The sequence below is a fragment of the Medicago truncatula genome, chromosome 4 (genome assembly GCF_003473485.1).
Source record: "Medicago truncatula cultivar Jemalong A17 chromosome 4, MtrunA17r5.0-ANR, whole genome shotgun sequence".
Taxonomy (NCBI): Eukaryota; Viridiplantae; Streptophyta; class Magnoliopsida; order Fabales; family Fabaceae; genus Medicago; species Medicago truncatula.
In genome coordinates this window covers 29,949,884-29,972,048 of record NC_053045.1, presented here as the reverse complement: position 1 = coordinate 29,972,048, position 22,165 = coordinate 29,949,884, and the positions used below count along the sequence as shown (strand labels likewise).

The 22,165-nt window shown below is 32.6% G+C and overlaps 2 protein-coding genes and 1 long non-coding RNA gene across 3 annotated transcripts; 2 read left to right on the top strand and 1 right to left on the bottom strand.

Moving 5' to 3' along the window:
- The first annotated feature begins 1,665 nt into the window (after window positions 1–1,665).
- LOC25492443 (homeobox-leucine zipper protein REVOLUTA) lies at window positions 1,666–7,628 on the top strand. Its single transcript, XM_013600552.3, has 18 exons — window positions 1,666–2,627; window positions 2,725–2,884; window positions 3,263–3,348; window positions 3,441–3,531; window positions 3,932–4,027; window positions 4,147–4,260; window positions 4,336–4,419; window positions 4,506–4,661; window positions 4,742–4,816; window positions 4,899–5,005; window positions 5,136–5,319; window positions 5,402–5,590; window positions 5,752–5,832; window positions 6,030–6,164; window positions 6,320–6,654; window positions 6,750–6,855; window positions 6,979–7,128; window positions 7,226–7,628. Exons 1-18 carry the CDS (start codon window positions 2,386–2,388, stop codon window positions 7,373–7,375), a joined length of 2,541 nt encoding a protein of 846 aa, XP_013456006.1. The 5' UTR covers window positions 1,666–2,385; the 3' UTR covers window positions 7,376–7,628.
- Window positions 7,629–9,919: 2,291 nt separating this feature from the next.
- On the bottom strand, window positions 9,920–15,638 carry LOC25492442 (CASP-like protein 5A2). The gene is made up of 4 exons (XM_013600551.2): window positions 15,478–15,638; window positions 14,937–15,237; window positions 10,588–10,720; window positions 9,920–10,425 (listed from the first exon to the last, which is right to left on the bottom strand). Exons 2-4 carry the CDS (start codon window positions 15,167–15,169, stop codon window positions 10,234–10,236), a joined length of 558 nt encoding a protein of 185 aa, XP_013456005.1. The 5' UTR covers window positions 15,170–15,237; window positions 15,478–15,638; the 3' UTR covers window positions 9,920–10,233.
- Window positions 15,639–20,497: 4,859 nt separating this feature from the next.
- Window positions 20,498–21,709, top strand: LOC120580213 (uncharacterized). The gene is made up of 3 exons (XR_005645918.1): window positions 20,498–20,881; window positions 21,172–21,547; window positions 21,656–21,709. It is a non-coding gene; the product is annotated as an uncharacterized lncRNA (long non-coding RNA).
- Window positions 21,710–22,165: the final 456 nt, after the last annotated feature.

Below are 22,165 nucleotides of genomic sequence, written 5' to 3'. Positions count from 1 at the left end.
ACCTATGAAATGTCTTTTTATAAAGGACAAAATCATAAAAGGTTTACACCCAAAACAAACAATAACCTGGAAAGCGGTGTGCATGTCAATTGATCTAAAGTGGACCTTGATCTACAATTTGCGAGATGGAGGTTGAGCGTTGATAATGACAGTTTCTCAACAAAGAGGTGGTATACCAGTAAACACTTTGGTGATCAAATTAGTGGTGAATCATATGAGACTTTAGGGTTTAGAGAACATGTACTCTAACCCGAGTCATAAGTTAACTTTAATAGGTTTTAAATTAGGTTTTTTTCAAGACAAAATCCTTATAGGACAACTATCCTCAAAGACAACCACGGACAAGTCATGGTGTGATGAAGATCACACGACCCTAGTCATACCTTTGGACTTGCTTGGGTGTGCCTTTGTGCCATGTTCATAATGCATTATGTAGTGAGTTGCTACCTTGGTAGACTTGTTCTTGTTGTTGGATTGGACTTGACTCACTTCAGAACACCAATCTTTCGCAAGAGTTACACTCATATATAAAAATAAGTTAAGATAAACTACATGTCGGATTTAAACCTTAAATCTTTTTATTAGATTAAATTTTGACATGTACACTTTGATTTTGTTGAAGCTATAAATAATAACTCAATGTGAATCCAAGCATACACAAAATAAAGCTTATTTTGCCATTATCTCATAAGTAGGTAGAAGCGGTTTGGACAAAACCTATGAACTCGGAAAAATAAACCAAGCCAAGAATTACCTGTTCTTTTTTTGTTAGGGTAAATTTTTTATCTAAACCAAAGAAAACCAAATTGGATTGGTTCGATTCTCGTGTTTCAATTTCGAAATCCAATAATCAATGACGTTGATTACGAAGCTAATTACTAAACTCGCATTGACTTAGTTTACATACAACATTTTACTAACATCATCACCCAAAAGAAATAAATAAATATATGAAAAATAAAAGAAAAAAACTAAATTCCTCTCCACTTACTTGAATGAGTATAAAGAATTAACTAAAAATAACAAATGACAAATTTATTCTTTCTAACTGAAATTTAAATATTAAAAACTTGATATTATTTTTTGGTTCAATTTCACTTCTAAAAATTATTAAAATCTGAATAAATCGAATCGATGTAAATTTGATCGATTCTAATATTATCATTTTGGGTTAATATATGTTTACCCCATGTAATATTAGTAATTTTCGTTTTACCTCCTTGTAAAAAAATGTGTTTAGATTCCAACCATGTAATTTGAATATTCTTTGGTTTTGGATTTTCATGACGTGAAATTACAAAATTTTAGGTGCTTTCGCTTCTTGTAATTTGAGAGAATTTCGGTTTATTATCTGCCATATCATCGATTTTGTACGGTCAAAATTGAAGAAGGTCCAAAACCAAATAATCTTTAAATTATATGGTTGGAATCTAATTTTTTTTTTACAAGAGATAAATCAGAAATCACTAATATTACAAAGATAAACATATATTAACTCTATCATTTTTTACTGAAAACCGACCAAACCGAACCGATACACCCTATTGACAAGACAAATTTAACATTGAAAATGTGGGGTTGACAAGAGTTGGTGAAATGTGGGGTGGATGATGTAAATAAGAAGGAACAAGACAAGAAGAAGGACAGAGACGTAAGTGCACCGAAAATGTTTTATAAACAAAGAAAACATCAATCTCATGCCATGTTTCTTGATATCTGAGCTTACTCTTACTCTTACTCTATTCTCTTCTATTCTGATTCCTTCTTCTTCATTCCTTTCTTTTCCTTTCCTCCATCACCAACATGCTTATTAAGGTTTTTCCTTTTTCTTTCTCTTGATTGATACACTGATTCTAATACTTCCAAAAAAACAGCAACAAAGACAAGACAATATTCCTTCTTAGGACAAAGACAACTTCACTTTCTATTATCTATCTTCTTCTTAACTCTTCTTATTCCTTCCTTCTAACTCAAGCTCCATTTCATTCAAACTTATCTTGTTCAAAAGAAAAAAGCTCTTAAATCTTCATTTTTTTTTTCAAACCACCCTTCTCTTTTATTGATTCCATTAACCTTTAAACCATAGCAATATAAGAAGAAGAAAAAAACCACCTTGGTTCACAAGGTAATGGTTTTATTAGTAGTCAAAGTTGAAGTGAAAAAAGAAGGAACCGTAGAAGGTGAAGGTTGTTTCTAAAAAATAATAAATAAAAAAAACCAAACTTTCTTGTTCATTTTCTTGAATTCTCACAAACCCATTTATAGTTTCCCTTAAACTTTTCATATTCTATCAAATCTCTTCCATTTCTCATGCAAAGTTACATGCTTTATTAGAACCAAGAACTTTCATTTGTCTTGAGGTTTGTGTGTTGTGTGGGAAGAAACATGGCTATGGCTATGGCTGTGGCTCATCATAGAGAAAGTAGTAGTAGTGGTGGAAGCATTGATAAGCATCTAGATTCAGGGAAATATGTTAGGTATACTTCTGAACAAGTTGAAGCATTGGAAAGGGTGTATGCTGAGTGTCCTAAGCCTAGTTCCATGAGAAGACAACAATTGATTCGTGAGTGTCCTATTCTTTCCAACATTGAACCCAAACAGATCAAGGTTTGGTTCCAAAATCGAAGGTATTGAAAACTTTGGTTTCTGCAAGTTGGAGCTTCATTGGTATATGTGAAATCAGCACTTAGATTTGTTTTGGTTTTTGGTGTTGAATTTTTGCAGGTGTAGAGAGAAGCAGAGAAAAGAGGCTTCAAGGCTTCAAACTGTGAATAGGAAATTGTCTGCAATGAACAAGTTGTTGATGGAGGAAAATGATAGGTTGCAGAAACAAGTGTCACAGCTTGTGTGTGAGAATGGATTTATGAGGCAACAATTGCATACTGTAAGTGTGTGAGGAACATGTTTCATGTCATAATTCTACATTTGGTGGAGGCAAAATTGATTCTATACGAGTATAATTGATTTTGACATGTTCGGATTTTTTCGATTAGAAGTGATTCCAATTTAATGCAAGAATTCAATGCCTTTTTCTCTACAATTGATTACTATATTAACTTCAAATTTGCTGTTCAATTCACTTTGACATGAACGTATTCAAATATAAATCACTTTACATTAATTCACTTTTAGCCCGAATCAATTTTACAAACCAATTCATTTGAAATCAAGTTTTTGTCACCAAAATACCAAACATGCACTAAGTTAAGGCCTCAGAGTTGATATTAATGGATATTATACTTGGTTGTTTTGATCTATGCAGCCATCAGCAGCAAATACTGATGCAAGTTGTGACTCAGTAGTTACTACTCCTCAGAATTCTAAGAGAGATGCTACTAACCCTGCTGGGTAATTTGAAGGCTTATGAAATGAACTTCTTGTGATTTTTTTTCTGTGTTGAAGATTTCCTAATTTTTTTTCTATTGCGCAATCATTTGCAGACTCCTATCAATTGCAGAGGAGACTTTGACAGAGTTCCTTTCAAAGGCTACAGGAACTGCTGTTGATTGGGTCCAGATGCCTGGGATGAAGGTCTCTTATTTGTATTCCTTGCTATAAATTTAGTACGAACAAAACATCAATTTAGTCCCTAAAATATCACCCTCTCCAATAAAGTATCTAAAGTATATGATATCTGTCATTTTAGTCTCTGCCATTAAAAGGTTAGGGACTAACATGACGGATTTGCATATACTTTAAGAACTAAAATCAAGGATTTGATATACTTTAAGGACTGCTTATTTATTTTATATACTTTAAAGACTAAACTCGAGAGAGAGTAACACTTTAAAGACTAAATTGAAATTAGTGGTCATGGCTTTTAGGAGATAATAAATTTGATTTTCATTATGATACTATGCCGATTTGAAAATGAAGGCTAAGTTTCTTCTACTAAATTATCTTTGTATTCATTTGTTATTCTCTTTGCCAGCCTGGTCCGGATTCGGTTGGGATCTTTGCGATTTCACAAAGTTGTAGTGGAGTGGCAGCTCGAGCTTGCGGTCTTGTTAGTTTAGAACCCACAAAGGTAGATTCCATACTTCCAAATAAGATGTAAAAGTGTGGTTTGCAATTTTTCTGTCATTTGTTGGCTTGCAAGTTGAGTTCTTCAAACTGTATGAATTTCTAAATCTAAGTTTTTAACAGATTGCAGAGATCCTTAAAGATCGTTTATCTTGGTTTCGCGAGTGTCGGAACCTAGAAGTTTTCACAATGTTTCCTGCCGGAAATGGGGGAACCATTGAGCTTATTTACACACAGGTGAGCTTCAGATATAAATTTAGAGACCCGTGTTGATTTATTCATACCTTTGAGTAACCTTCAGATTTGCTACAGACATATGCTCCAACGACGCTAGCTCCTGCCCGGGATTTCTGGACTCTTCGATACACTACAACTTTGGACAATGGCAGTCTTGTGGTGAGTATAATTTTTCATCTGGGGCATAGTAATAAAAGGAGTTGACTAATCGTATTTGACGCATGCATTTGATTCCACTTTTGAAGGTTTGTGAGAGGTCCCTGTCTGGTTCTGGCACTGGCCCTAATCCAACTGCTGCTGCTCAGTTTGTAAGAGCCGAAATGCTCCCGAGTGGCTACTTGATTCGACCATGTGATGGTGGAGGTTCAATCATCCACATTGTAGACCACTTAAATCTTGAAGTAAGACATCTTAACAATATGAGATCATGTATATCTTTTCATTCGTTACACACATTAATTTGTTTATTCTTGTCTTCTAGCCGTGGAGTGTGCCAGAAGTACTACGGCCACTTTATGAATCACCAAAGGTGGTGGCTCAAAAAATGACCATTGCAGTAAGTTCACTATTCTTAATTTGTGAAATAGGATTTATTGCAAAAGTTTGTTGACTAATGTTATTGGTGCCTTTTGTGATAGGCACTTCGATATATTAGGCAAATAGCTCAGGAATCGAGTGGTGAAGTGGTATACGGATTAGGTAGACAGCCTGCTGTTTTGCGAACATTCAGCCAAAGATTGAGCAGGTAGCCACATGAAATGATTTGTTTCCTTGAAGTCATATCTGTCCGCAGTTCTGGACTATCGGTTTTTACAGTATCATTCTTGATTTGTATGTCAGTTTTTTGGCTGAAAACTGATTTATTATATCTGCAGAGGCTTCAATGACGCTGTAAATGGATTCAGTGATGATGGTTGGTCTATACTGAACTGTGATGGCGCTGAGGATGTAATTATTGCTGTTAATTCAACCAAGAATTTAAGTAGCTCTTCTAATCCAGCAAGTTCCCTCACATTGCTTGGAGGAATTCTCTGTGCAAAAGCTTCTATGTTACTACAAGTGAGTCTTGTGAACTCGATGTCACAATATTTTCAACAGTGTCCGTTTTGGGATGTTGGTTTTTATACTGCTTTGCTTGCAGAACGTTCCTCCTGCAGTTTTGGTTCGCTTTCTAAGGGAGCACCGCTCAGAATGGGCTGATTTCAATGTTGATGCATACTCCGCTGCATCACTGAAAGCAGGAACCTATGCTTATCCAGGGATGAGGCCTACAAGATTCACTGGCAATCAAATAATCATGCCTCTTGGGAACACAATTGAACATGAAGAGGTATCTTAATGTTTGCATTCACACACTAGATCAAAACGTCTTTAGTGTCGTGGAATCCATTAGCATGTTATGTAGAGTCATGTCAACCATTTTTGATCTGATCACTGGAAATATTTGTTCATTCAAATTATGTTCCTGATGAAGTTAAATCTTCATTGCAGATGCTTGAAGTTATTAGGCTTGAAGGCCACTCTCTTGCTCAAGAAGATGCTTTTGTTTCTAGGGATATTCATCTGTTACAGGTAATGCCTTACTATTGATAAATTATCGAGCACTTTCCCTATTAATCTCTTCTTACATTAGCTGAGTCTTCAGTACAAATGGTTAATTTTTACAACGCGATGAAATGATTTCTTGTAATGTAGTTGTGGGCTAAACATAAGCAAATATGATCAATATAGGTATGTACTGAGGTGTTTTATTTGTATTCATTTTGCAGATATGTAGTGGAACTGATGAGAACGCTGTTGGAACTTGTTCTGAGCTCATATTTGCTCCAATTGATGAGATGTTCCCAGATGATGCTCCATTGGTGCCTTCTGGTTTCCGCATCATCCCATTAGATTCAAAACCAGTTGAGTTTTGTTCCCTTCTTTTTCCTCTATTGAGCTAATTTTTCATCTTTTTCCTGATTTACTCAAATTAAGTGTCTTCCTATAGCGGATGAATGTGATGACTTTGGAGTTCAAATAATTTAATTTCACGCGATGTTACTCTTTTCTGTTTTAGGGTGATAAGAAGGATGCCGTGAATACAAACCGGACACTAGATTTGACTTCAGGTCTTGAAGTGAGCCCAGCAACAACTCACGGCGGTGCAGATTCATCATCAAGTCAAAATACCCGATCAGTGTTGACTATTGCCTTTCAGTTCCCTTTCGACAGCACTATGCAAGATAATGTTGTAATCATGGCACGCCAATATGTTCGTAGTGTGATTGCCTCTGTGCAGAGGGTTGCTATGGCTATTTCTCCGTCCGGTATAAACCCAGCTGTTGGTGCCAAACTTTCTCCTGGTTCTCCAGAAGCAGTAACACTAGCTCAATGGATCTGCCAGAGTTATAGGCAAGTCTACGTATTTATCTCGAATATCTTGAGCATTGTAGTTGATATTTCTTTTCTGTAAAAAGTCTAATGCGTTTATCTTTCCCTTTAATCAGTTACTATTTGGGGACGGACTTACTGAGATCAGATTCTCTTGTTGGTGACTTGATGCTAAAACAACTGTGGCATCACCAGGACGCAATTTTATGCTGTTCATTGAAGGTATGGTTGCAATTCTATTTCATTTTATGGCAGCGGTGGCGGTTCTTTGTTTAGAAATGAAGTTGGAAGGTTCGTAGCCCTTTATAACGCGAGATTAATGTGATTTTCCAATTGGTATTGCAGTCGCAGCCGGTGTTCGTATTTGCAAATCAAGCTGGCCTTGACATGTTGGAAACAACTCTAGTAGCTTTACAAGACATCACATTGGATAAAATATTTGACGAGTCTGGTCGCAAGGCGTTGTGTGCAGATTTTGCCAAGTTAATGCAACAGGTGATTTCCACAACTTAACACGAATAATGAAATAGATGTGTTTAAATCTTTTTTTAAAGAGCTTGTACTAATTATAATTTGTGTGTACTTTGATTAGGGGTTTGCTTATCTGCCAGCTGGGATCTGCATGTCCACAATGGGGCGGCATGTTTCGTACGAGCAAGCTATTGCATGGAAAGTGCTAACACCAGAAGATAACACTGTTCATTGCTTAGCTTTCTCTTTCATAAATTGGTCATTTGTATGAAAAATCCAATGTGAATGTCTGCCTGCATTTCCCCTACATAAATCTAAAATACTAGTGATCAATGATAAATTTGAAGGGGAAAAATCAGGAAATTTTGTTCATGTACCAAGTTTGCATTTAATTAGATTTAATTTATTTTATTTGCATTGACCAAGTTGAATTAATCTTGTAAATTACTGGTAGTGCTAGAGTGAAGTTGAGACTTGTATGGAGCACTTGTTTTTGTATTTAGCATTAGTATCTGTTTAGTTCACTGCACGTTTTGTATTTAGCATTGTCCTCTTTTTGGCATCGTGAAAGATAACAAACCAAGGAAGATTCATTAATTTTTTTTGTCTGAAAGATGATGGAAACATAAGTGAGTTGAAAATTTAGATAAATCAGAATTCTAGGCAATTTAAATCTAAAACTTTATATGTACTGCTGTACCAGCCACGCCTAACGTTTACAGCCTAAAAGTACATCTTATCTTAAGAATGTATAAGCCAAAAAGATTTGTAGTCTAATTAGATTAACTACTTGTAAGTAAATTAAATCTCATCATCTTTTCCTTAAGAATGTGATATGGTAGTTAGAGTTGTAACAAAAGTTATTTGAGGAAAAACTCATCATCACTGCAATTAGAGAAAAAGTCAAAATAAGCATTGAGAAAAAAGTCATGAGGAGTATGTCTCCTTTCCTTTTATATGGCTATAAAGGGCTTGTTTTTGGAATTTGATTGAGCTTTATATTAAGCATGCTGATGGTACAACTTATCATCAATGTGCGGTGTAAACGCTTTGGAGTATTTGGAGGAGACGCGGATCAAAGTGTTCATACGGGATGCAACGTTTTTACAGCAGTGGCAGCTTGCCAAGCTCATGGTAGCGCAGCCGAGACAAACTCCACCGAGTTACAACAGATGGAATAAGCCTCTTATCGGTATGTACGCATGCAACATTGATGCAACTTTCTCAAATAATAAGATAGGCATTGGAATGTGTCTTTGAGATAATCATGATCATGACTCATTTTTTATTCTCTAGTTTGAGCATTCTTCTAAACAAGAAGCAAAGAGGAGACTAAGGTCTCAAAGAAACAATAGCATCAGTAAGTAAAAGCTGATAATATGTGTCAATTCTTGACCAAATCATCTTGAGATATTATAGTTTAGCAAGTTTATGCTCTTTTATCATCGTTGGTTGCAATTGCAAATGGGAGATAAGTCAAAATGTACATTAAGGAAAAAGTGAGCATATCTCCTTTCCTTTTTGTTCCACTCCAGCTAAGCTCGTCTTACTTAATTCCATATGTCAATGTCAAGTACAACCCAAAGAAAAAAGGTGCTCCTGTTTATTATTTTTTAGAATTTAGTGTACCCTTTGTTACCTTCATCATAGAAGAAAAAGTGTTTAAGGAGATTACTTTTTCCCTCTTTAACCTCAAGATATCGAAGTTTAGTGGAGACAAGAAAAAAAGATGCACAAATATCGTCGAAAATGAATCTAGTTGGGAGAATGATCCATGCCAGACAAAAAAAACTCTCATCTTACTCCCCCAATTTCATATTGTTAATCATTATGAAGTTTTTTTTTTTTTTTTTGGGTAAAAAGCTGCTTTAAATAGGACATTTGACGCTCAAGCAAGTGGCTCCACAGTCATCTGAACTACTATTAGACATTTAGACTAATCTATGTTCAAGTGTTCAGGTTGCAACTTAAAGTTTTTCTCCCCTTAAGAATGTGTTCTACGAATATTGAACTATAATCCTCTCCCACAAACCCGTGTTGTTTAACCAATTGAGTTACATCTTTAGATCATGTCAGTTATGTAACAATGGATATTGTTGCTTTTTAAAATAATTGCTCAACTCTCTCAAAAAAAATAAAAATTGCTCAACTTTTTTTTGACAAAAATAATTGCTCAAATTATGTGCATCCTTTACCTCTGTGATATATCGCTTCTCCGTATCTTATGTCTTGTTAATTTATTAGGTACATATAATAGTATAATTTTTGAAATAGAATTTTTGTAAAATTATAAATAAGCATGAACTAAAATGTTACTTTGTGATTACATACACGATGATCATAGATGAGAATCTTGATTCTATGTGGCCAAACCAAAAAAGTGTGAGCCCTAAAGGGCTAGTTTGTTTTTTGGTTTGGCGACATAGGATCCGAATTCGATTAAATTATTTATGGGACTGGACCGAAAGAATTGTTGCTAATCAGTTGGTTAAACCATAAAAACTTTGCAACAAGATACTAGAGAACAGTCAATTAGACTAGTTAATTCTTTCAATTGAAGGGGCATAACTAGTTTTCAGTTAGAAAATGAATATGTATAAATTCTTGTGTCTTTCTCTATCTCTTTAGGCATCTATATTGCATTACATTGCATTGTAGCAGATCTAATACACCCTCATTGTGGAGTTAGTCCACCGGACGTTCACAACTATATTACCGTGAATGCAAACACAATCTTTTTTTTTTTTTTTTGACAAAATGCAAACACAATCTTAGAAGATATATTTTTGCCATACTTGGCGAGAGGGAAATCGAGTTAGGAGCAATATAGTATATATATTGAAGTGAAACGGCCAATAGAATGGAATAATGCACATAACTATATTGTAAGTCGTGTTTAATCATTCTACCACCAAATGTGAATTAAACCATAACACATTCCAAAATCCCAATTCAGATATCTTGTTTGATCAAGGAAAGAGTACATGAATGACACCATTTGGTTCTACTACTAACATATGATACCAAGCTTAACAAACTTCAAACAACAGTCACAAACCTGATACCAAAACAAACTTTATAAACCACCTGCCCTTGTTTCTGTTGCCATGTGTGTGACACTGTTTTTAATTACCTCGATGCCAAAGACCAGAAGTTAAGAAGAAATGACGGCACTGTTGTGAACCAGCATATGAATGCCATGCCTGTAGCCGTTTCAAACTGAACACAGTGGTTCTCATTGCAATTACCAAGATCATTATCAATGAGCACTGTTATGCCTGCTGATGCACAAGCTGCTGCAAATATAAGCGTCGAAGTCACCTGCATGTAATAAGATACATGTCTTCTTAATATAGCATTTTCGAATGGGAAAATAACAATAATAGAAGTTAAAAATCCAATGTCCACATTATGAAGCTTAAGAGTGAATGGAACAGTGACAGTTATTGTAACAATATTAATGAGTCATATTGGAGATCTTACCCCATCGCCAATTGTAAATGAACTGACAAGTCGGTAGTTCTGCAAAGATCGTCTTACTAAAATGGCATAAACATCAGTAATAGCTAATGCAATGCTCCACAAAGTCTGCAAGCCAGCAGCCGCAACAAGGAAACTGATAAAAAAATGAGACAGATTTTACGTAACGTAGTAGCCTTTCATAAACAAAAGAGGAATTCCTAAAAAGATAAAGCCAAAATATATAATGACCTGTTCAATTAGGTAAACAGCTTATGTATACATTAAATAATCAACGGAACGTAGTTAAATTGTTTTTTATATAGGTTGTAAGATTCATAAGCTATCATGAGAAACTTGATGAAATATGCTGAAAACATCTAATAGACATGTCATAAGTTAATTTCAAAAACTCAATAAAACACTTGCACAGGTATTTATGTCCGATAATTCCAAATAAACTATAAATAAGCTCTTCCAAATGACCCTAAACAGTGTAGGCTAGTATGTATTGGCAAATATCAGAACCATCAAAACCTGGTATCGCCTACAAATACATCGAATTAGATTTAAAGAATCCCATCCATACAACTATACCAAATGCTTTTAGGCATGGCTCTGAGTCATTATCATAATCTTTTTATCCCATTCTAAGACTCCCTACAACAATTGCTGTTCCAATAGTTAATAGGAAACTTTGATAGAAACTGACATCTCAAAAAAAAAATTATGCTTAATGTTAAGACAGAGTCAAAACACGAAATGGACAACTATTTTCTTACAACACTTACTTGACCATAATATACGTCAAAGACAGAAGTAAGACTTTTTTGGTTTCTTAAAAACAGAACATGTATGTGAGAGAGAACGATTTTACACATTCACATGTTTCTCGTGGGTTCCCCTTCGTACCAAATAGAACTACTACTAAAAAAATAGCAAAAAACTTGGTTAGAATTTTAATTAGGCCTAACAGAACCCCATAACACCAGTTCAGAAGGTGAGAAATGTCGCTCACTAATAAACACTTTTTCATGTCATATCTCATCCAATGTGGGACAATCAACATACACCCCTTGCACCCAAGACATGATTGGACATCTGGAGCGTGACGGGATTGGCCGATAGGGGGTAGCCTAACAAGCAGCGGCAAAGCTAACAAAATTTTCATGAGGTGGCCACTTATAAAGCAAAATAAAATATTTTTTTAAAATTAATAGTAAATTTTACCAATAAACAAAAAAATAAATCACAACAACTATTACTTATATAAAATGTACTTCATAAAATACACTTAAAGCAACAAGAGTGGATTATAAAGAGTTTTTTTTTTTTTTTTTTTTTGGTTACAAGTGGATTATAAAGAGTTATAATTTACTAATTACTTTTTTTTAGCTATCCCAAATAAAAAAAGCAAAGTGTTCATAAAAGGTTAATTTTTTTTTTTTACAATAATAAAGGGTTAATAAAGCATTGCTTCCTTTCTTTTTCCTAATTTACTAATAAATTAGTAATACTAAAAAAATGGGGTGGGGTGCCCCTATATGAAATCTGTTTAGACTAATAGTAAAAGATTTTTGTTGTTCTCATATTTTCTTTGTTAAATTAAAGAATATTATTATTCTTTTTGGGTGTTAACCCTCCGATTTTTAGAAGACGGATCAAATAATCCAAAGTTCGATTGGAAAGTGTAAGTAAAACCAAACAAAAAGTTATTCCACCTAAAATCAAACTTGGGGTAGCCAACTATATATTATTAGGGGTAGCTAAATATATATGTATACCTACTTATTCAATAATTGTTTTCTCTTTGGGGTAGCCATAGCCACCCCTTTATCAATCACCAAATGCGAACTACTTTATTTCCGGAACAGAAATCTAGGCTAGACCAAAAGTTTGTATGGAGTATGGACCAGAAATTACAAATGGAAATCCCAGAGATATTTGAAAGACTCTGGACTCTCCTACTTACTCTCCAACTTTCCACACGCTTTCCTCCACACCCCATTACTATATACACATAGCAATCGACTAAGATATATTGTGTGTCCTTTCAGCAGCTCAAGTAGATGTAAATAAAATGTAAGACTCCCTAAGGTATGGAGAACAAAGCATTAGATAAACTAAACATGTCTTAAAGTCATTGTATTGTACGTTACAACAGCTCCATTTTGGCACCAAATAGTAACATGGATGGCTTCATTTTGTTGGGAAATAATCCTCGAAATCATCTTTATTAGTACAGTAATTTTGATACCATTAGCATGCATAACCATGCAGCTCCATCACACTCAGACCCATTGAATTCACTGACCATAAAAGTAAAAAGATATGACAAATAACTAACCCATTATTAAGTTTTCATATAGCGACACAATCAGACTCCTCTAGAACAATTTCAAATTCATAACCATGTATCAGAAACATAAGTAAAATGCAGTGATGCAGTGTATTATTACCAGTCCAAATCCACATGCCACTGATATTTATACCATACCCATGTGGCAGAAATTTTGATGAAAATCGATCAGAATGAAGCTCCCAGTAGATAAACATTTAACCATTTTCCCATGTGGCAGAAACATTTTAACCATATATCAAAACTACTATTGTTTCACGATGCGCTACTTGGTACAAAGTGTTGTCAAATGGTGGATCTAGTGGCGCTATAACACACTAGCATAGCTCAGATAGAACAAACTGCTATTTTTCGCAATCTATTATTGAAAACACTGCTCGCACCCTATTTAGATTTTAGTGTGAGAGACAAATCTCTTATCATAGAAAAAAAAACTCTGAATTGTAATCTCCTTGATTTTGTAAATGATAATTTCACCAAATCCAACGGCACAGGCTTCTTACAACCGCAGATAAAACAGCATTTAAATGTAGAAACAAAAAAAAAAAAAAAAAACCAAAACTTGAAAAGATAAACAAAATGAATATAAATATAAAACCCTTAACAAACTCGCGTCTGGCGTGTACTCAGCCATTTGTTATTTTCTGTCATTTGATTGTAACTAACTAGCTCTTAGGAGGGAAAACAATTACTCTGAACCTTTCATACTGAGTGCTAAGAATTAGAGTGGAGAAGAAAAAGAAACAGTGAGAATATCTTAGAGGGATTCGTAGTAATTCATAGCTGAATCAATAGTGATGTTCTAAAGGTGTAAACTCGAATCATATAGTGATCTTTCAGTCAGATTCTATCCCGGAGACATGGACACCGGACATGACACTGGCGCGTCGACACCGGTAGGAATTTGAAAAAATGACATAATTGATTGTAATCACATGTGTCGTGTCGGTGCTACGGAGCGTAGGAGCAAATCACTCTGAACTTCCTTAACAATTTCTGGTGCTCTCTCTTTCATCTTTTTTAGTCTTTTCTTGCTATATTGAATCTTAGATCAGTAAGAATAATTGTTCTACAGGATCTGCTAGCATTTCTTATTGTGTGTTTTCAGGTTTCGTCGTTAATCTGGACGATAAAATCACAACAATTACTAGTCCAAATACACATGACACTGATATCTATACCATAACCATGTGACAGATACTTTGATGAAAATTTATCAGAATCAAGCTCTCAATTGACAAACAAATCTGATCTTTTCACACAAGTTTCTCTTACCTATATCACTTTACACCTCTTCTCCCTTTGTATTTCTCTCTTTTATTCTCCGTCACATTTCCTATTTTATCTCCCTGACCTAAATCTCTCGCCGAGTGTTGCCAAATAGCGGCTATGGTCTATGGCAGTGCTACAGTGTAGTGGAATTTGAAGAAACTGTTATTGTTCTACGATAGTATAAACTATTTAGTACAAAGGGCCTGTTTGGATTAAACAGCTTATAGCACAAGCGCTTATCATGATAAGTGCTTACGTATAAGCTATTTTTATAGCAAAAGATAAAGTAACATTTTGTTTTTGTATGTGCTATAAGTTGTTTTTATAAGCTATATTGGAGAATTTATGAAAGTAAGTTGAAAAAAGTTTATGAAAATTGTGATAAGCTGTTTTCATAAGTTCTCCCAAACAATCTCACAAAACTTATGTCAGTAGATATGCTCAAATAAACCAATCCAAACAGGCCCATAGTGTTGTCAAATATTGGCCATACATAGTGTATTTAAACAAACCGTTCTGTTCCACGATCTGCAATTGACAACACTGCTCTCACCCTTTAGTGTGAGACAAATCTCTAACCATAGACAAAAATCTCTAATTCGGAATCTCCTTAATCTAAAACGTGACAATTTTGCCAAATCCAATGGCAAAAGATTCTTACAATCACAATTACAAATAAAAAAGCATTTAAATGCAACAACAACAAAAACCGAAAACTTATACGATAAACAAAATGAATTACCAGAAGGCAGTGACAGAAGGAAAATCACTGGTGGAAGCCATAACAGATAGCGCAGCAGCCGCAAAAACAAACTGTGAAACACGCAAAGCAAGGCCACCAATAGTACCAGGCATGCCTTGAATATCCTTCATCCTCACCATAGGAACATTCACGTTTTGTTCAGCAACAGCAACACCACCATCAGTAGTTGGAACTTCTTCAACTGGGTGAATTGAAGCATGGCTCACGTTCATTTCTTCACCCAATTACACTTCAATTCATAATCACACACCACCCAACTTTTTCTTCTACTTCACCAAATCTAATCAAAACCCATCAAATAATTTCAATAACCCATGATCTAAAAAGTAATAAAATGGTAACTTTATGCTATTTTTTATTGGATTATTAAAAACTAGCGATGACCCTTTAATTTATATACATAAAAGATTATAACTTTATAATCAAAACTAACAAAACAAAACAGAATCAATTCCTAGCTTATATAGTACATGAATTAAAAAAACAAAAAAATACCCAAAAAACAGAAAAATAAACATACCAAGATGAAGAATTGGAGAGAGAGATCTGTGTTAGAAGCAAAATGGAAGAGAGAAGAGAAGAGTGCCTGCAGAGTGCAGTTGTTGAATGTTGGTGCACGCGTCAGTTGTGAGAACTTTTCTTTTCTTTGTTTTGATTTTTCTTTTTTTCTTTTTCTTACTTTTTTTCTTTTTTCTTTTTTTGCTGTTGTTAGTTGTGTACATTTTACAAGTCTTGGTTTTTTTTTTTTCCAAACCTTTGTTTGGGAGTTTGGAGGGAGGGTTTTGGAAAAAATAAAGGAGCAAGTGAAAGAAATAGAAGATATTGAGAGGAGAGAACTTTGAAGGTTAATTTTTTACTTATAATAAAAAATTTCACTCATTTGGAGAACTCAAAAATTGTATTGAAGGAGGTTTTGGGGGTTATGGAGGGTTTATATGAATTCTTTAAATCCAATCTATGTTGTTATAATATTCTTGAAATTAAAAATATATTAATCATAAGTATTAGTTTATCATTCTCTAAAAAACTGTTCTTTTAAAAAAAAGTGAATTTTTTTATTCATTTTTCTATATATTTCCAACTTCCAAAGCCCTCTCCTCTCCTTCCTTCCCCTTCAAACTCCGTAACAAAGCCTAAGTAAAAATGCCTTTTTCTTTTACCAAACTATTCTCTTTAGCCTAACCAACACTTCTCTTTTCTTGTTTTAAGGTTATATTAACGACGTTTTCTCAAATATTTACGATCTTATTAAATAAAATTAATATGAATCTTACTGTTTTATGTGAGTTCTATTTTTAAAGTATAAGACCCGCTTTGATTTCATCCAATAAAAAGGTAAGTGTTAAAGATAATGTTAAAAAAAAATGGTGGTGTTAACACTCCTTCGTCTTTTTGACATAACCAACACTCATCTAAAACGAACTTTTCTTTCTTTTATTTAAATAAGTGATAGTTATGTATATATTTAGTTTTCCTTTTATATTTTATGGTGATTTCGTAATTTTTGTGTAATAATGTTTGTTTTGATTTTTGCCTTGGTGCGGTTTTTTTGTTGTCTTGATGTGGTATTGGTTTGATTTTGATTGAAAGATTAGTTTCAATTCAATGCATATTCAATCATTGATTTTGATGTCGTTGATGTTATTACATACACTTGAATTTTGTAGTATTATTTTTGAATATTGTGAGTTCATTTGAGATATATTTTTTTGTTTTACTACCAACTTTAAATTGTGTTCAAACTTTACAAATCTGAATTTATTTTAAATAAAAAATTCTCCTACTTTGAACAGGTTCGAAGAAAAAATCAAACATTATTTTGCTAATAGGTTAGAACAGTTTTTGCCTTTTTCTTTTTAAGAAACAAACACTATTTAAAGAGGACAAGGTGTGATTTTATGCTAAGAAAAAATATATGGAATAGTTTTTGCCCTTTTCTTTTTAAGGACCAAGTTGCAACTTGTGTATTTGAAGAAACAACAAAAGAGAACATCTTTATTTTTATTTTATTTTTTGAATAGCCTAATAGTTAGAAATTCTTTTTTTTTTAAGGAGAATAAATAGGTGTTTGGAGTTCGAACCCCATCCTTACATATATTATGTAATGTTCCTATTAACTGAGTTAAACTCACGAAAATTGATCTTTATCTTTGTTATAAACAAATGGCTTGCACGAAATATAAAGTACACTTGACACTTCACGTTTCTAATGATCAGTAAATTTAAATACACCTCATAAAAATATATATGTGTAATCAATTTGACAAGACAATGTATATGTAATCATGCATCAATAATACACAAATTTCATTTTGAATGGAAATCATATGGTTGATTACCTTGTTTATTTCCTTTTAAAAAATTATTATTTTGACAAAAAAAATGCTATCAAAGCAATTCACATATAATCGCCTCGCTCATTGTCAATTTGAATGGATACTAATAAAGAAACTTCTCTCGTACAATAAAAACACACGTTTTCAAGATTAAACATGCACTTGTTTATTAAAAACTACATGAATGAAAAAAATAGATATTAGCTCCATCAATACTTGTGAATTATGAAAAATGAAGCGGTGTATCACATCTCTCTATATCAATCCCCTAAAAAACTACTGTTAATTAGTTGTGGTTAATTTCTTTACAAATCAAATGTGATTCCTCCTTTTTGGTTTTAAAAACAAAAAGATTAATATTTTAATTTTAAAAATTGACTATTTTTTCAGTCTTTGATGAATATGCTCACTTACTTTTTGTCAAGTCAAAATAACAATCACATTTTGTTGAATATGACCAAGTGTTTTTTTTTATTTTTTATTTTTTTTTATTTTTTATAAATGGAATTTAATATGGCCAAAGATAATAATTTCTAACATACAAAATCTATAATATTTGCACCTTAAAAATAAAAAGTTTTTGTGGGAATCTACCTGGTCAATAGACATAAAAAATTGAGATTTAGAGTGATATCATTAGTTGAATATTTCAATAGAACAATGTATTTAACACGTGTTAATGACATTAGAAAAAAGTTGTATACTAATTTTAGTGATACAACAAAAGTATGGAAGCTCTAAAATTTTATGTTTTTGTTTCAACATCTAGTAAGATAATTTCATTTGAAACGGTTTTGAATAACTCTCAAAAACAATGAATCAAGTATTTGCAGTTGTATTGTATTGAAATTTTTTTAATGAAGGCTTTTATTACTATAAAATGTATTTACTTTTGGATCATATTTGACATTGATTGCAAAGAAAGCAATGCCGAATTAAACACGGAATTAACAATTAACAAGAAATAACCATATATTAGTTCATCAACAATATAACCAAAAAAAAAAAAAAAATTGTGCACGCACAAGAAACATTAACAAAGTCTAACATCCATTAAATTATGCTTTACTTTTAGATTGATTACACTAAGGATTTTCATGGATTGATTTTATCATGCATTAATATTTAGAGTTTTGTGAGACATATAATATATCATTCGTTTTGAATTTGTTGTTGAATGTAGAAATCATAAAAAAAAAAAAAAAAACAAAGAAACTTTAATTTAAATGTTGTTATTAAGTTTAACAAATGTAATAATTATTAAGTTTAACAACCCTTGATTATTTTTCTAGATCTAGAGAAACAAAACACAATTAACCATACGGTTTTAAAAGAATTTGAAATGAAGCTTCAAGGATCATTGATAATAATTTAATTACAGTTGTATGACTAATTTGTTATTTTTTTACATCATCAAACTGATTTTGACTCAAATATAAATAAATTATTATCGTGTCTACATAGTGATTTGTTATACAGCAGTGACAGATCTGACATTAAACACGAGATATTAGCATATGGTTTGAATCTCATTATATTGTCCCATAGTTTAAATCCCATTAAATTGTTGGTCATATAACACTGTGAATTATAAGATTAACTTATTTTTTCAAATTAAGTCAATTTTTTTTTACTAACTTACAAATTTTGATTACATTGGCAGCGACTGGGCTCAAACTATTGTGTAACAAATTACAAATTTCCACTTCATTATATATTGAATATATGGAAGGCGAAAACATTGGCACCCGTTCCGGTGAACATTGACTTTGGTGCGTATTTATACGATAGAAAGACTTTACAAACATCAATGGTAATGGCCGCATGAGATATGATAAGAGCAAGGGTGGATATTTTCCTAGGAATTAATCTTGGGTTAACTGTGAGCTTATTTTTCACTAGGGATAATATCACTGCAGCTTATAAACATTATTTATTCACTTTTTAACATTAAAATAGATTAACCACATTGAGAAAAAATTAATTGCATTTTGATGGAATGCAGGAAAAGAAAATATGTTCAGGTTAGCGGTTATAGGCAAGGAGAAGGTGTCGGTGTTGCTTTGAAAGGTAAACATTTTCAATATTTCAACCACACGGTTGCTAAACTAGAGTAAAAAGATATTCAGTTTTCATACGTTGAATTGAGCAAACAAAACATTATTGACAACAAGTCTTGCCTGTAAAGGCAGATTAATAACTAGAGTAATAACATAACATAACATAACCCATATCTATTGTTATAGAAAGTGAGTTAAAAACTTGAACTAAAAACCAATATTTAAGCATGCTAATATGACCCACCATATCCGCACTTCAGGCCAAATCGACTTTCTTTGATATCGTACATTTATTTTAGGTAGAACTTTTAGTTACCAACATTAGATGCTATTTCACCTATCAATTTTTTTTTTCATGTTGTAATTATTTATTCAATTTGATTTTTGTTCATTCTAATTTTTGTTCTGTTGGGAGCAATTCATTATTTTTGGTGTTTGATTATTTGTTAAGTTATTTCTTGTAATATACATTTATATATAATTTTGTTATTGTTGTTGAGAGTGTAAGCTCCATGAATGTTTGATTTGTGGTTGATACAGATACATGTGTGCATAACCAACCTATCAATTTTATGGTATCCCTCTCTACTCTACTATACATGGCAACAACGGTTTCATGCTCTTATGTCTTCACTCTCAATGAATTTATCGTAAGTTTTTATTTATTTTTATTTTAATAAACTATCAATTTTGATTTTTTTTAGTTACACCCAAAAAGAGTTTATAATACCAAAATTATTCATTCTCACAACACATGTACGACACACATTCGTTTAACTCCTGTAAATTCAATTCACGTACATAATGTTGTATATTTTTTAATATTTCAAAAGTAATTTGTTTACCATTTTATTTTAATTTGTTTAAATTTATTTGGAAATAAATTTTATGGACTTATGCATAATATGCATGATGTCACGTTGTCATGTTACATGACCGGTGGAACATCCTCTTGAAAATGACTACCTATTTTTTAGGTGATATTAGTTAGATTTTAATCATGTTCAATGTGTTTTAAATGTAGCTAAATGATTTTCACTTTATGATATTCATTTTCCTTAAAATGTTTAAAGTTGTATAATCAGATTACTGAAAATTTTATGAAAAAAGGAAGAAAAGAATCCAATAAATTTTTAGTTTTTTGTGTTTTTGTAGATTTGAATTCAAATTTCAAAGGAAGTTATGGTTAATTGTCTTTTTGCGATGGAAGTTTTTGCTATGTATTTATTAATTTGAATAGGCATTTTTCAGATTGGTTTACTTTTTGAAGATTATCATATGTTTATGTCCTCCGTAATGATAAATTATTTAATTAAATATTAAGACGACCACTTGATTTTACGATCAAATTCTACGGTGGTTGAAAGTTTTCCTAGCTTATTTACATGTTTGATGTCTCATTTTGTGTTGTTGATGTTATACGGGTCGTGGTAGTATTGGACAAGGAGAACTATTCTTTAGAAGAGCTTCTGGATGAATAGGAAATAACACAGGAATGCATGGCCCTAAATAGCCGTCTCATTAACTTGTATGTTTCATAGCAGTTCAATGTAACAAACGTGTTCCTTCCCTGATGTTTTTTAGCCATTCTTGTGCTTATTTTGGTTTGTTGTAGTCGAATTATGTTGAGTAATCAAAGTAGTTGTCCCACCGTAGTGGAAACTAAAGCTTATTTGTTGTTGTTGTTGTTGTTGTTTTACTTATTTTATGTATTTGCTCATTTTTACCTTTAATATTTTGTGAGAGTAAGTTTAATTACATAGATGATTTCATGAAAGCTAATTGCTAATTTTTTTACTTATGTTTTTTTATTTTCAGTTTAAGAGAGATGCCTCAGGTTGAGCAATTGTTTCACTATGTACATTGTTGAATAATCACCAATTGATGCTGAAAACAAACAAATCTTCAAGTATGCAGTTTTAACAAATAATTTGATTAAAAAGAGCTTATGTTTCAACTTTCTTATTTACCTCATTTTGGCATCTGATCATTGATCTATGGTTTAGATTTATGTTCATGGCCTACGAGATCTTTAAGTGTAAAATTGATGTCATTTTGAAGACCTTGGTTGAGGAAAAGGAGGTTTATACTCCATTTTCATGACACACTTTGTTTTTTGTTCATGGATTTGTTGTTCTCCTTCTTGGAACCTGACCGTTCTCAAAGTCCGTTACTGGTTGGGTACTTCAACAAGGTATATGTTTGACAGTCGGAACTTTTTGTTTTTATGACATTTTATCTACAGTAACTATATGAATTTATTGAAATCACTTGTTTGATGCTAATTTCTTGTCATTTTTAGGTTGTTCTTTGTCTAATGGTTTGGAAAACGGCTTAACTTGTCATTTATGTTCAAGTAAGTAGAGCAATGTTGATTTGTAGTAGTTTTTGTACGAAAAAAACTTATATATAGTTACATAGGTACAATTTTTTCTGTTCTCGAATAAAAATATGACATCTTTATTATTTCTTTTGAATGATAACCACCGTTGAAAAAAAAAAACTTCTCTTTAAGTCCACTCCCTCAATTGCAAGAAATAACCGAAAAAAACCAATCATCTTTTCATTTTCTTCTAATGTGGCCAACAATATCCACATAGACTATTGCTTTTCGTGACCTCCACATAGCAATATTAGCCCACTTCTCCCTCTTCTTGAGCCCCATCATCCTATGTAATACTTCGCAAAAACGATCATAACTGCTCATCATATATAATACTTCGCAAAAACAAACCTAATTGCACTCTCATCATGAACAATGTGACAAACGCAGCAAAACCCTTTGGTGGGGTTTCTTTTATTGTTTTAATGA